Source organism: Penicillium brevicompactum, assembly GCF_028827555.1.
Source record: "Penicillium brevicompactum strain IBT 35665 chromosome Unknown utg000009l_segment0_segment0, whole genome shotgun sequence".
Taxonomy (NCBI): domain Eukaryota; kingdom Fungi; phylum Ascomycota; class Eurotiomycetes; order Eurotiales; family Aspergillaceae; genus Penicillium; species Penicillium brevicompactum.
The window spans coordinates 480,635-493,595 of NW_026623212.1; the positions used below are offsets into that span (position 1 = coordinate 480,635).

The window sequence follows — 12,961 nt, forward strand, 5'->3', positions numbered from 1 at the left end:
TTCTCACTTCCACTCTACACCCATCGGTCTTTTTCATCATGGCAGACTACGAAAACGATTCTGGCCGTTATGCGGGTATGTAAAGTGCATTATTATTCTATGCGCAGGTAACAATGCTGATCTGATTGAATAGACGAGCCCCGGTACGACCGCGACCGCAGCGCCTCTCCTCGCGATGAGCCTCGAGCCGACCGCGACCGCGCCCGCAGTCGCTCCCCCAACGGCCGTTCCGATGACCGGTATGTAATTATCTATTCTGTTTCCTCAATCCATTCTAATCACATTTTGACAGTGTTCCTCTGACTCGCAAGCCTCTCGAAGATGATGATGAGGGTGCTCTCAACTCTGGCTCTAACCTCTTTGTTACTGGAATTCACCCTCGTTTGAGTGAATCTGATATCTCTCGTCTGTTTGAGAAGTACGGTGATGTTGACAACTGTTCAATCATGCTTGACCCCCACACCAAGGAATCCCGCGGATTCGGCTTCGTGAACATGGTCACTGCTGAGCAGGCTGATGCCGCTAAGGAGGGACTTCAGGGTGAAGTCATTGAAGGTCGCACCTTGAGCATTGAGAAGGCTCGTCGCGCCCGTCCCCGTACCCCTACACCTGGCAAATACTTTGGTCCCCCCAAGCGTGGTATGTTACACAAACTCCCTTGCGTCTTGCGTAAGCTCACATCTCTCTCCTTCCACAGATGGTCCTGGTCCTCCTGGTGGTGGTGGCCGTGGTGGCCCCCGCCGTGACCGCTATGACGATCGCCGTGGCCCCTCCAGCGGTGGCTGGCGCCGTCGTGATGATGACTACTCTCGCTACGGTCGTTACGACTCTTACAACGACCGCCGCGACTATGGCCGCGATTATGGCCGTGACTATGGCCGTCGTGACTACGGTGGTGGTGGCCGTGACTATGGTCGCCGTGAATCTCGGGATGACTACGGCGGATACCGCGGAGGTGGTGGTGGTGGTGGTGGTGACCGCTACGGTGGTCGCGATGACCGTTACGGTGGCCGTGACGATCGCCGCGGTGGTGATGAGCCCCGTGGTGGAGGTGGTGGAGGTGGTTACTACGACCGTGATGCCAACCCCCCAGCTTCGATGCTGCTCCCGCTCCTCGTGAGGCCCGTGACCCCTACTCCGGTGGCGGCGGTGGTGGTGGACGCTCCTACGAAGGCCAGGCACGCAGCACTGGCGGCGGTGGTGGTGGCGGTGGTGGTGAAGACCGGTACGCCGGCAGGTAAAGTGTTTCCCTTTGTTTTCTAACCAGAAGAGACCGAGACCGGTCTCTGATGTCTCCTGGTTTCAACGTTGTACCACTTGCCCACTTTGCTCTTCCCCTTCCCTTTTCTTTGTTCCAATTGTTTTAATGCGGGATTTGGGCGACGGGCCTCGGGGCGTCGTTGTCTTTGCTTTGCCAATTGCTTTCAATATTCGTCTCGGCAATGATCGGGACCACCATCGGCCTGCGACTCGACAACCTTTACCGGCTAGTCACATTTCGCTCGCTTCATGATGTGTCTCTTTATGTCTGTTCGCGACGCAACTTCGGGAAAACTTCTAGCGGCAAAGGGTACAAACAATTATCGCTGTAATTCGGTTATCTCATGGGTCAGCAATTTCGTCACACACCTTCAACTCTACACCTTCACACACCATCTCCAGTAACGGCTCGATTGTATTCGACTTCTAAACACCTGCATCATCCACCAAAACGCCAAAGCCGTCGACTTTGCGCTTGTAGTCATCAACTCTAAACTGCAGGTTTAAATCGACCCCGTTGATTGAACAGGTAAGGCGTTTTTGCGCGAGCTGACCTATCTAGGAGAAAACGAGCTCGCTGGTATGGCTCTTTGTTGGCATACTCTTTGCCAACATCCACTCCCAAAATCAACTTACTATCGAGACAATGAAAGAGTGGCTCTCCGGAAGAAAGAAATTAAGGTGCAACCATCCCACATCGAAGCACATCGAAGTCGATCCGAGACTCGATTGAAAGAAGAGCGAGTTAAATCCTTCTTGGCAACCGTGATCTCCGCTGGATCAACCTGGGTTTCTCATAGGTGCGTATCACGTCCTTCATACTTCCCTTGGCTTGGGTCTTTGCTTGATTCCAAAGTTCATATGAGTACTGTGCCGTGGAAGACGGGATCTCAGCACGCCTTAGGGACAAAGACCCGGAAACCGCCTTTGATACAAGAGTCCCCGGGTCTTTGTCTTTGAGATTCCATGAGATCGAAGGCTTCATAGTTTATCTTCATACTTCTCCAAAATAATAAAATGGATTTACTTGTTTACCGAGAAGCTTCAGATAGTTGGTTCGAAAAGTCTTCTGCATTGTCTTCACAATCGTCGTTTTCAATTGCCTTTTTCTTCCTTTCTTCCTGTTGCGGTATCATCAAATCTTCCAGTCCTTCATAATCAAGCGAGAAAGAAAGAACCCTAGAAGTCGGTATTGACTTGTTGATATTGGTGATTTCAAACAGAGTATACCCACCCAAGATGATTTACAACATTTTGGAACCGAGTTTGAAAGCTGCGATTGTTGCTGAATCGAGACATGTGAGGCTCTTAGCCACACCTCCCATTCGAGCACGTCGTGACATTTGAGTGCCAGTTGCAGATGGCTGGTTTTTCCTGACGTACAAGGCATATAGTCAAAATAATAGAATACGTACGCTTCGGCAAGCAAGAATTAAGTAAAACGAATGGCTTTCTTTGTCCCTACTCGGACTCCTTCTTGGCCTCACCCTCTAATTCATTGCTTTTTTGAAGCAAGAACTCGCCGAGCACGCGGAGAGGATTTGCAGGTCTGGAAGAATCAACGTCAATGACAAAATAGTACATCCAAGGATGTAAGATTCACATACTGTTCTCTTGCGACGGACTTCATTCCATCGAGTAGATGCGGCACAACTTTCTCGTTCAGATAGACGCGTGCGGGCGCACCTCCGGGGCGCACCTGGCCAGGGTTGATGTTCAGATCGCCAAGAGGCGTGCTTGATCCATTTGTTTCACCCATTGCTTCGGGTTCTGCGGCCTAGACTAGAAGACAGAGTTGCTCAGATTGGGTAATTTGCAAAGAAGCTGAAAGCAAGAGCAAGGTTGAAGCAAAGAGCGGAGCGGAAGCTTGTGAAGCTTACCGAGGGTCTGCGAGGTTTGTTAGCGTTTGTGTAGGATAACATGGGGAGATGTCAAAGACTATAAAAATACATTTTTTTCTTTTGGCTGGAGGCTTTCTTTCCTCTACCCCAGGTAGGTGAAGTAGATGTAGTTCGGACCTGATGTGTGCTGAACGAGACAAACAAGACAAACATGCCTGATAGAGTTATGTTATATCACTCACGTGATCTCGTGTCGGAAACTTGTTGGCAAGACACGTTCGACTTGTTTCTTTCAGGAGTGCGTTGTGGAGGCTACTAGCATCCATGGAAAACAAACATGTCCTTGTTGAACTTCTGGGACACGCAGCGCCCCGCGAAACGCCGACGGATCTCCGGAGAGAGCGTTCCAGAAGCCAAACAGGAGACTCGACAGCCGAGTCCGAGCCCGTCGGTCACGGAAACCGTTGCTGCAGATGAACCGGACAATATAACTAACAGCCAGACGGACCTCGAGACATCACTACCTGACATCAAGACTGAGGACGCAATCGAAGAGTATGAGGCCTCCGAGGGCGTTGATTTGGGACTACATATGAGACTACGAGATGGTGTTTGGCAGAGAGGCAAAAGCTCCATCTACGTTGACGCTTTCAACCTGGCACTGGAAACTGTGTTGGATGAGGAATCGCATCTCTTTAGCGCGGCTGAGATGGAAATCTTTACGCACTGGAGGAAGCTGTCATACGAGTCTCAATATCTGTATGTCGATCGTAGATGGAAGTCTAAAGTCTACATGATGTTAACATATGACTAGCTATGTCCGTCTGTTCCTTCGCAAGACCTCTGCATGGCACCGTATCAACAGACTCAATTATTACTCTGATATATCAGACCTGGCCGCTGTCGCCGAAGACTTGCAACAGGATCGGAGCTTACCTGATTCGGACCTTGGATGTACATTCAGATTCGCCGAGGGAATAGAAGAGATAAACTCACTGGAAGAGGCTTCATCACTCCTTCTCTTGGACGAACTGAAAATTTTCGCAAAGGAGGCCAAAGTGCAGGGCAAAAGCAAGAAGGAGCTGCTCACAGCGCTTCGCGAAACGAGCCAGAATCAAACAGGCTTGAGAGAGACAGGCAACAGAGATAGTCATTTCACCCAGAAGATATTGGATTACACCGGTGGGTGTATTAGGCTGGTTTCAGTACCTCGTGCTCTGTTTGAGCGAGTACACCTGGTCTTCTACCGCTCTACAGAGTGGACCGAAAAGTCCCTCACAACCATCATTCTGGCGAAGATGTCGAAAAGAGCATTTCCTGATTACATTGTTTGCCGTTCAAACTCTATCTTTTCGTCCAGAGAAGCACTTTTGGAGTTTGAATCGGCCATCCAGACACAATTTGCCGTGGACAACATACTAGAGTTCAACGGCCCTCCATCGACCGAATCACTCCAGCAAATTATCGATCTTGCGAACAAATTCCACCCTCGCTGGAAGGAACTTGTCAAACAGGAGCAGCAAAAAGAAGACAGCATTTATGAGAGCGGCGAGGGCGCCTACCTACGTCGGTTCTCGCCGGCATGGGTGCTAACAAGAATCATCCACAAAAGCCTGAACCCACTAGGCCGTTTCAAGGAGCATAAACGTGAGCATGAAGTCCTTGAAGAACTACTATGTCAGCGTCTCTTCCATGCTGCACGTCGCGGAGCGTGGTATCAGCGCAAAGCATTACTGGAAGAACATTATATGTGGGCCCTCACCCCAACAGAAGGACGCAGTGAAGAGGTCCAGCGCAAACACTGGAAGAGAGTCGCATTGCGGACTTGTGAAGCTGGGTTGGAAGACCCGCTTTGTCATTTGATCTTCCATTACGACCTACAGAAACGGATCACCAAGCTGGAAAAAGCACTACGGGTCGTCAAGAGGGAGCAGCATGATTTTGGACACGTTATGCTTGGGAAGCCAGCTGAGCGGACGATCGAAGGTATCCGTGTAGATACGGATGATGCTCCCTTGAAGACAGCATCTCGCAAAGGCAGACCGACTATCTGGATCGATGAGAGGGAAGGGGGCGAGTGTAGAGTGGAAAGTATGTGTCTGAGTTGGTACCGTGATCATGGCTGGAAGGGTTATCACTGTGAGGGGGTATAGTGAGGACACTGGTAAGTCAGGATCGACCGAACGCAAGCTGGATACATGAAGCTCACCATCACAAGTTCGGCTATCTGTTCTACGACATACTCTTCACATACGTGCCCAACGTCTTCCAGACAGCGTTCCAGACATGCCCGCTCGATCTCCATACAGATGTGTTTTATCCATCTCGTGCGTCGGAGATTAACCACCGATTAGTTGAGATCACGAACGGCGGGGCCGAGCGTATTGTTCGTGAGATCCACGATCTCCACTCGGATGCGCAGCCTTGTGTTGTAGGGCTGGACTGGTCTTTTGATCTAGATGACCTGGTCGAGATCGTGCAGTGTTTCCGTGGTGAAGCACTTGCTACTATCTGCAAAGTCATGGCACAGGAGTACCAGCAGCGCGGCGGAGGTATTCCAGACTTGTTTCTCTGGAACATTGAGACGAAGACTGTGATGTTCGCTGAGGTTAAGTCGGAGAATGATCGGTTGAGCGACACCCAGCGCCTCTGGATTCATATTCTGTTGGCGGCTGGTGTCAAGGTTGAGCTTTGCAATGCTGTTGCATCTAAGCAATCAAAGGATTAAATTATAGAGCGAGAATAAGTTCGAAGTAGATATTATGCAACCTTGAATGTACAATGACTGCCTAACTGCCTAAGCGTGTCTCAGGATCAGATAGCAAGAATAAAGAGCAAGTCGTGCATGCACATACGCGGACTTCTCCCGAGGCTCCTTTGGCCATGGTGAATGGGAAAACTTCCAGCTAGCGGCTTAGTACGGAGTATATAATGCTAGTTCGTTCTGCAGACGTTCTGGACTTTTGTGGAGAGGCTGACCCTGCAAGGGTAGATTCCAGCGATCTAATCCACACTACCTTCAGTGAAGTATTTCCAGCAAAACGTTACGTACGACTACAAATAGATCTAGAGCATTCGTGAACAGGGTATCAAATAATCGTAATCCTTTTTGTTGTATCTAGAAGAAGAAAACCCCCAGATACGGCGATCACGACGATCCAATGGGGTTCCTCCGTCAACCACACATCCTCCTTTAAAGGCGCTTATGCGACAAGGGTGGAAGCGGTGGCGCTCTCGTAGCGCCAGGTGGGGGGCAGGACACCGACGGTCTTGTAGTAACGGGACAGACGGTGGATGCGGGACTCGATGAGAATCAGGCGGAACTTGGAGTCCTTGTCCTTGCGGTTACGCTCAAGGTGCTTGCGGACAGCGACGGCCTGGGGTTGAGACGTTAGCCCACTAAATTCAAACAAGTGGATGCGAAGAGTTTTTTCTTCCTTGTTCCTTACCTTCTTGATCAGGAAGTAGAGGTCCTCGGGGAGTTCGGGAGCGAGGCCTGTATTCCAAAATCTCTCTGTCAGTCTAGATGTTCTTGACCAAGCAGAGGCTTAATTGCTGGTGCATTTCTGCGACCAGTGTCTGGGAGAGAGTCGACCATTGCGCTTAGTGGCTGCTGATTCTTTTACCGAACCAGGCAAGCCATTTCACGCAAACGTTCGCTCTCTTCACCTGACGGATGTAATTCTAACGTGGGGAGTCGTACCGCTGGACTTCAAGATACGGAGGATCTTGTTACCTGTGGCGCAAAAAAAAGTCAGCAAAATTCCTCATCTTTTCATTTCCAAGCCGCGGGTTTCCAGAATTTCATACCAGTAACAATCTTGACCTGGGCAACACCGTGGGAGTCACGGAGGACAACACCGATCTGGGAAGGAGTGGCACCCTTCTTGGCCAGCTTGCAGATGTGGTCAACAACCTGGTCGGGGGTGGTCTTGAGCCACGCGGGAGCGGTGCGGGAGTAGGGGATGGCGGAGGAGGCAATGCCCTTGCCCTTGCTGTGAAGACGACCCATTTTGAGTTGGTGATGTGTCCGGAGGAATTGTCGGTTGGCGTGGATGAAAGATCGAAAATCGTTGAAGTGTGGGCGGGAGGAATGGGTCTGTGGGGGTCACGTGAGGGACCTCGCTTATTTCTTTTCTTCGGGAAAACTTCACTTCTTCCACTTCTGCTTCCTTTCAGAACTTCAACAACCAACAATCACTCAGCTCTGCTTTTGAGTTGACTGGGATTAATGTTTCCCGAATAAACTTGGAATCAGAGTTGTGTTGAGCACTGTCGACCATCATTTATTCATTCGCCACCGACATCAGGTTAGTACCGACAATTTCTTTCCCGAACCACCAACCTACTCCCTTTTTATGATGATACAGCACATTTGTTTTATTACTATTTTTTCTGGTACCTCTTATGTCAGAGTTGGGCGTTTTCGGACGTCCCTCTCGATGATCTAACTGGACTTCTGATCAACAACAACACATTGTCAAGATTTTATGTCAAGAGTTGTTGAACCGTTTTGCTAACTACGGTTATAGGAATCAATAGATAGTTCTAGTCACAATACCTCAATTCATACATTTCTTCTTGATATCTCTATCGCTCTTGTCTTGAAATTTTCTCGTACATTCTTCTTATGCAGAATAAATTTCCTTGTTTTACAGTACTCAAACAGAGATAGGGTCGCTCGGGATCCTATGGTGATAGACTCAGCGCCGTAATCGCTTTGACGTTCTCCGTGTCTCTGTCGTTTTAGCAGCTGGTAGCAGGATGTCGGCCTTTCGCTTCTTTGGCGTGGTTGTAGCTTGGTCGATATCTTCAATCTTGACCTTCACGTCGCCGTCTTCTTCTTTTTTGGGGTCATCCAAAACAAGCTCAGTGGTCACCGTCGTCTCAATCTTGACATCGGACTTTTCCTCTTTGACTTTAACATCTACCTTCTTGGTAGCGGCAAGTTTGTCTGCAAAGGTCCGCAGATCCGCAGTAAAGAGTACACTATGAGCCCAACCAGCCTCTTTGCCCCAGAGCTTCCGGAAGTGGTTGGCAACAGCATCATAAGTGGTCTTGTTTAAAGTCTTGTTCGAGCTTTTGGCGAACTTGTAGTCTCGCTGGGCAATTTGCCAAACTGTCTCAGAAGTTAGGGGAATGTCGCGTGCGAGTACCGTGCTGGGAGAACATACCATGAGTATCAACCGGTACCGATTCTCCCCAGCCAAGTCCCATTAGGCTAACACAATCTGAAACCTTCGGGCCTACTCCTTGAAGCTCAAGCAGCTTCTCATGGGCCTCCCGGTAACCTTCTCGCCCCTCTGGCCTCATCTCACCACTTGGCTTTGGTTCCACGCCAAAGGCTGGGCACTCAGGGTTACTCAAACTATCCAGCCAGCCATCATCTCGGCCCGATACCATAACAGCAGTTTGGTGGATATACCGAGCACGGTAGCCAAATCCTAGGTTGCGCAGCGTACTCTCCACATCCTTGCCCGTCAAGGCTTCTGGGGAGGGAAATCATGGTATGAGCGGCCTTCAACTGTTGCCACTGGCTTTCCGTAATGTGCGCATATCTTAGCGACCATTTGCGATATACGCGCAATGTTATTGTTGCTGCTGCATATGAATGACACCAATGCCTCCCAAGCATCTTGGCGCAAGATTCGAATTCCAGTGAATTGAGCAGCCTTTTTCTTGAAGTTCGGGTCATTCAAAGACCATTGAGAATATAGATCGCCCAAATTCGGCGTCAAATTGAAGTAATGGTGGATTATACGAGTCAGATGCTCGTTATCGTTGTGCTCGTTATCGGGAGATAGGTTGGAGGAAGATGGGACGGAACGATAGTACAAGGAGGTCGAGTCCTGTTTCAAGGAGAGCAGGCGCCCATATAGAACGCACCGCCATTCCTCATTCTCGGGGATGTGTTGCCATCTAGTAACAGTCAGTGGAGTATCAGTTCCAACTTCTGGGCAACGAACCTAAAGGATTGACCACATCGAAGGGTTGTGTTGATACAAAGCTCGGATAGACTCAAAGGCAGCTTGCGCCATTCTGATAAAACACTGGCAGACATTTTCCAAAGCTAAAGTGACTTGAGTATAGATCGCGAGTCCCTGTTTTCCCTCTCTCTTCTTTTTCTGCCGCATCGAGTCCAATGCGGTGAAGCACAGACCGCCTGCACATCCGGGTCATGAGTTTTCCCCTTCGATGGCGACAAAGCTCCGATTTCTCAACCAAGCTCAAAATGAACGGTGACACCTACTCTTCCAGAGGTATGTATCTTCACTCTTGACTCAGCAATGACAATACTAATCATTTACAGATACTGGACGTTCGCGCGATCACTTCGTAAGTACCAGCCACAATCTGGCCGCAACCTCGGCGATTAACCTAAGCATAGCGCGACGAGCGACGAGATCGAGACCGGGCCGACCGACCCGACCGACCTGAACGCGGAGATCGAGGCGAGAGAAGACGTTCTCGTTCCCCTCACCATGGAGCGCGAGGTGACTCGCGTCGGGAACGCGAGGTGAACTCTTACTCGACTAGTCGCGACTACCGTGCCCGCGAGCGCGAAGATCGCTACTCTGGCCGACGTGACGAGCGGGAATGGGATCGCGGTGAGCGTGGAGGTGATCGTGGAGAGCGTGGAGGTGACCGCGGTGGTGACCGCCGACGCCGTGACTTTGATGACAGACCTCGTCGAGACTTGTTCGAGGACCGTCGAGGTGGCGGCGGTGGCCGTGGTGGTGACAGGGGCGAGCGCGGAGGTGGAGGCGGTGATCGCGGAGACCGAGGTGATCGTGATAGACGGGAGCGCAAGCGCAGTGCTACGCCCCCACGCCGCAAGGAGCCTACTCCCGACCTGACAGACGTGCCTTCGGTATTGGTTCGCCAGCGTCGTTTGACTCAATGGGACATGAAGCCTCCCGGATATGAGAATGTCACTGCTGAGCAAGCAAAGATCTCAGGTATGTATACGTGGTTCATGATTGAGAAGCTGTCTAACACCACTAGGAATGTTCCCTCTTCCCGGAGCTCCTCGTCAGCAACCGATGGATCCCAGCCGTATGAAGGATTTCCTGAACCCTCCCACCGGTGAAACCGAAAATGCTGCTCTCAAGCCCTCCAACTCCCGTCAGTCCAAGCGTCTGTTCGCTTACAACCTTCCGACTGGTGCCACCAGCGGTGCCATCATCGCTTTCTTCAACCTTCAGTTGAATGGTCTCAATGTGATCCAGAGCACCGACCCCTGTATTTCAGCCCAAGTTTCACAAGACAAGTCATTTGCCCTGCTCGAGTTCAAGGATGCAAATGACACGACCGTTGCCTTGGGTTTCGATGGTATCACCATGACCAGGGACTCAGAGAAGGGACTCGAAGTGCGCCGACCCAAGGACTACATTGTTCCCAATGGCAGTGCAGACCAGCAGGTCCAGGAGGGTGTGGTACTGAGCGAGGTACCCGACTCGCCCAACAAGATCTGTGTCTCTAATATCCCCACCTACATCCCTGAGGAGCCTGTCACAATGCTGCTCAAGTCGTTCGGCGAGCTAAAGTCGTTTGTTCTGGTTAAGGATGCTGCCACAGAAGAGTCTCGGGTGAGTGACAGCCTTCGCAACAAATTATTCTTGAAATCAGTGACTAACTTTACCAGGGAATTGCATTCTGTGAATACGCCGACCCGGCTGCCACCCCTATAGCCGTTGAAGGTCTCAACGGCATGGAGCTTGGTGACCGCCACTTGAAGGTTGTGCGCGCCAGTATTGGAACCACCCAAGCTTCCGGCCTCGACATGGGCGTCAACGCCATGCAGATGTTCGCCAAGACCACCTCTCAGGATATGGAGACCACTCGTGTCTTGCAACTCCTCAACATGGTCACCCTTGACGAGCTTCTTAACGACGAAGATTACGAAGAAATTCTGGAAGATGTTGGCGAGGAATGTGCTAAGTTCGGCCCAATCCTTGCCATGAAGGTGCCCCGCCGTGGCCACGGTGCTGGGAAGATCTACATCAAGTACGAAAACACCGAGTCGGCTTCCACTGCGCTCAAGGCGTTGGCTGGACGAAAGTTCTCAGACCGTACAGTTGTTGCCTCGTACTTCGGGGAAGAGAACTTTGATACCGAGGCCTGGTAAACATGGCTGCCTTTCGATTTATTTATTTCTTTCAATGCAGGCGTGTTTTCTTTCTCGGGGTCAGTCGCTCTAGTGACAGGATGGATCTCCAATGTGTACCATAGCAAAATGCTCACATCAAACTTAAGTCGATCTGATCATTGATCACTCTGAATTGCCTTTATCTCCTCCCTTATCAGACATAGACGGCGGACTTTGGGAGTTAATGTTGCCCAGGTGTAGATATGTAGACTATCGAATTGGGTATTTATATCAAACCCCAGGTTATGGAGTAGTTCCAACAAGGCACCTGGGCAAGCCCGTCGAGTTTGCAAAGTCAATGGCTCCACCACCGGCAACCTTCGCCGCAACTTGCCCTAATTCGGACTCTATGTACAATTCCAACATCTCAACTTTCTAATCATCTTTCAAATCACCTTTCTAGTCCCTTCTCAACTCCGATTCTAGCTCTAGCCCACACATTGAATTCCAATCCTACTTTCCAACTCACGCCCAAGCTTCCCTCAGCTGTGTCCGCATATTATGCGTAGGATACCCATACTCATCCTCCAACCTAACCAAAACCCCAAACAGCGCCTCCTGTTCCACCTTCTCCACAAACCGATCCCCACACATCCCAATCGCCGCACTAGCCGTCACCAACCCAGGCGGACTATGCAAATTCGACATCGCAATCCCACAAAGCCTCAAAACCATCGTCCGAACCTGCGCATCAACACTCCGCATCGCAGTCCTCTGCCCAGGCCCCAAACGCGGCAACCGCGGATTATAAACCGCTAACAAAATCCGCGCGAGCTCCAAATGCTGCAGCCCGGCGACGTGACAGTTATTCAAATACCAGAGTTCAGGGAAGACCTCTCCGCGCGCAGGATCCGGGTCTCGTGCGTAAACGGGGTTGAATGAGGAAGGGCCCATTTCTGTCCAGAGGGTTTCGAAGGAGACGAGGGTGTCGTAGCGGGTGATGCGGGATTCGGGGGAGGGGGTGTAAGAGTGAGATTCTTCTTCTGAGCCGAAGCAGAATTGGAGGACGTCGGCGCAGTGGATGACGAGTCTGTCGGCCCAGACGTAGTCGTCTGCGGGCTCGAAGGTGCGGTATGGATCGCAGGGGCCGAGGGGGAGGCGGAAGGGGCGCTGCTTGGAGAAGGCTGTGATGATTTCTTGTCGGAGGGCGACCCAGTAGGCTGCGTGGCGTAGACTTGTTCCTACGACGGCGGGGGTGGCTTGGGCGTCGAGGAAGATTTGGATTCCGCGGAGAGCGGACTCGGTGTCTTCGCCCATGGCGGGGACTGTGGGGGTATTGTTAGTATTGGGTTCGATGGTGGGAGGCTGTGGGATGTGACTAACGGTCTACTTCTTCGTAGAATCGTAGGATGACGGCGGCCGCCAATAAGTTTTCATCGCCGGCTTCTTGTGAGTGGTCGGAGAGCGAGACGAAGTATGAAATGCATCGATTGTGATACTCGAGGGCAGTTGCTGGGGTCAGCCCAGGGAGGTATTTGCCTCCGTATTTGATCTGGTTGCCCACATAGTATTTCTTGGATTTGCTCAAGTGCCTTGCTGAGATGGTGTAGATTGCATTGAGGAGAGGCGGGCATGTAAGTGCTCGTACTGGGACGGTACATGCAAAGTGTCTTTGTCCGTCGCAAATGTCAAACTATCGAGTTAGCCGGGGTACTCCAACGAAGTCTGCGACTCTGCATACCCAATGACCGAGTTGAACTACAAAATACCG

General features: G+C 51.0%; 7 protein-coding genes across 7 annotated transcripts; 3 read left to right on the plus strand and 4 right to left on the minus strand.

Moving 5' to 3' along the window:
* Positions 1-38: 38 nt before the first annotated feature.
* N7506_011627 (RNA recognition motif domain-containing protein) lies at positions 39-1,263 on the plus strand (the record flags this gene model as incomplete). The annotated part of the gene is made up of 4 exons (XM_056960918.1): positions 39-75; positions 134-239; positions 293-639; positions 698-1,263. The coding sequence occupies 4 exons, from the start codon at positions 39-41 to the stop codon at positions 1,261-1,263; spliced, it is 1,056 nt and encodes a 351-aa protein (XP_056805452.1).
* Positions 1,264-2,721: 1,458 nt separating this feature from the next.
* Positions 2,722-3,019, minus strand: N7506_011628 (DPY30/SDC1 family protein; the record flags this gene model as incomplete). Its single annotated transcript, XM_056960919.1, has 2 exons — positions 2,722-2,809; positions 2,868-3,019. The coding sequence occupies 2 exons, from the start codon at positions 3,017-3,019 to the stop codon at positions 2,722-2,724; spliced, it is 240 nt and encodes a 79-aa protein (XP_056805453.1).
* Positions 3,020-3,438: 419 nt separating this feature from the next.
* N7506_011629 (fanconi-associated nuclease 1) lies at positions 3,439-5,829 on the plus strand (the record flags this gene model as incomplete). The annotated part of the gene is made up of 3 exons (XM_056960920.1): positions 3,439-3,860; positions 3,916-5,248; positions 5,275-5,829. 3 exons carry the CDS (start codon positions 3,439-3,441, stop codon positions 5,827-5,829), a joined length of 2,310 nt encoding a protein of 769 aa, XP_056805454.1.
* A 456-nt stretch (positions 5,830-6,285) lies between these two features.
* N7506_011630 (40S ribosomal protein uS15) lies at positions 6,286-7,135 on the minus strand. Its single transcript, XM_056960921.1, has 4 exons — positions 6,912-7,135; positions 6,805-6,837; positions 6,551-6,597; positions 6,286-6,478 (listed from the first exon to the last, which is right to left on the minus strand). The coding sequence occupies exons 1-4, from the start codon at positions 7,111-7,113 to the stop codon at positions 6,305-6,307; spliced, it is 456 nt and encodes a 151-aa protein (XP_056805455.1). The 5' UTR covers positions 7,114-7,135; the 3' UTR covers positions 6,286-6,304.
* A 669-nt stretch (positions 7,136-7,804) lies between these two features.
* On the minus strand, positions 7,805-9,162 carry N7506_011631 (8-oxoguanine glycosylase OGG1; the record flags this gene model as incomplete). The annotated part of the gene is made up of 4 exons (XM_056960922.1): positions 7,805-8,220; positions 8,276-8,590; positions 8,683-9,020; positions 9,068-9,162. 4 exons carry the CDS (start codon positions 9,160-9,162, stop codon positions 7,805-7,807), a joined length of 1,164 nt encoding a protein of 387 aa, XP_056805456.1.
* Positions 9,163-9,333: 171 nt separating this feature from the next.
* On the plus strand, positions 9,334-11,229 carry N7506_011632 (splicing factor u2af large subunit; the record flags this gene model as incomplete). Its single annotated transcript, XM_056960923.1, has 5 exons — positions 9,334-9,361; positions 9,412-9,437; positions 9,490-10,060; positions 10,107-10,690; positions 10,747-11,229. The coding sequence occupies 5 exons, from the start codon at positions 9,334-9,336 to the stop codon at positions 11,227-11,229; spliced, it is 1,692 nt and encodes a 563-aa protein (XP_056805457.1).
* A 486-nt stretch (positions 11,230-11,715) lies between these two features.
* On the minus strand, positions 11,716-12,507 carry N7506_011633 (uncharacterized protein; the record flags this gene model as incomplete). Its single annotated transcript, XM_056960924.1, has 1 exon — positions 11,716-12,507. The coding sequence occupies one exon, from the start codon at positions 12,505-12,507 to the stop codon at positions 11,716-11,718; it is 792 nt and encodes a 263-aa protein (XP_056805458.1).
* Between the last annotated feature and the right edge of the window lie 454 nt (positions 12,508-12,961).

What these genes read in the sequence shown, in the direction of transcription:
- N7506_011630 (XM_056960921.1), bottom strand. Translation starts at nt 7,113, where the DNA reads ATGGGTCGTCTTCACAGCAAGGGCAAGGGCATTGCCTCCTCCGCCATC. An exon ending in CCAGGTCAAGATTGTTACTG is followed by an intron (nt 6,838 to 6,911) that starts GTATGAAATTCT and finishes TTTGCGCCACAG; the next exon opens with GTAACAAGATCCTCCGTATC. An exon ending in CCGTATCTTGAAGTCCAGCG is followed by an intron (nt 6,598 to 6,804) that starts GTACGACTCCCC and finishes TTTGGAATACAG; the next exon opens with GCCTCGCTCCCGAACTCCCC.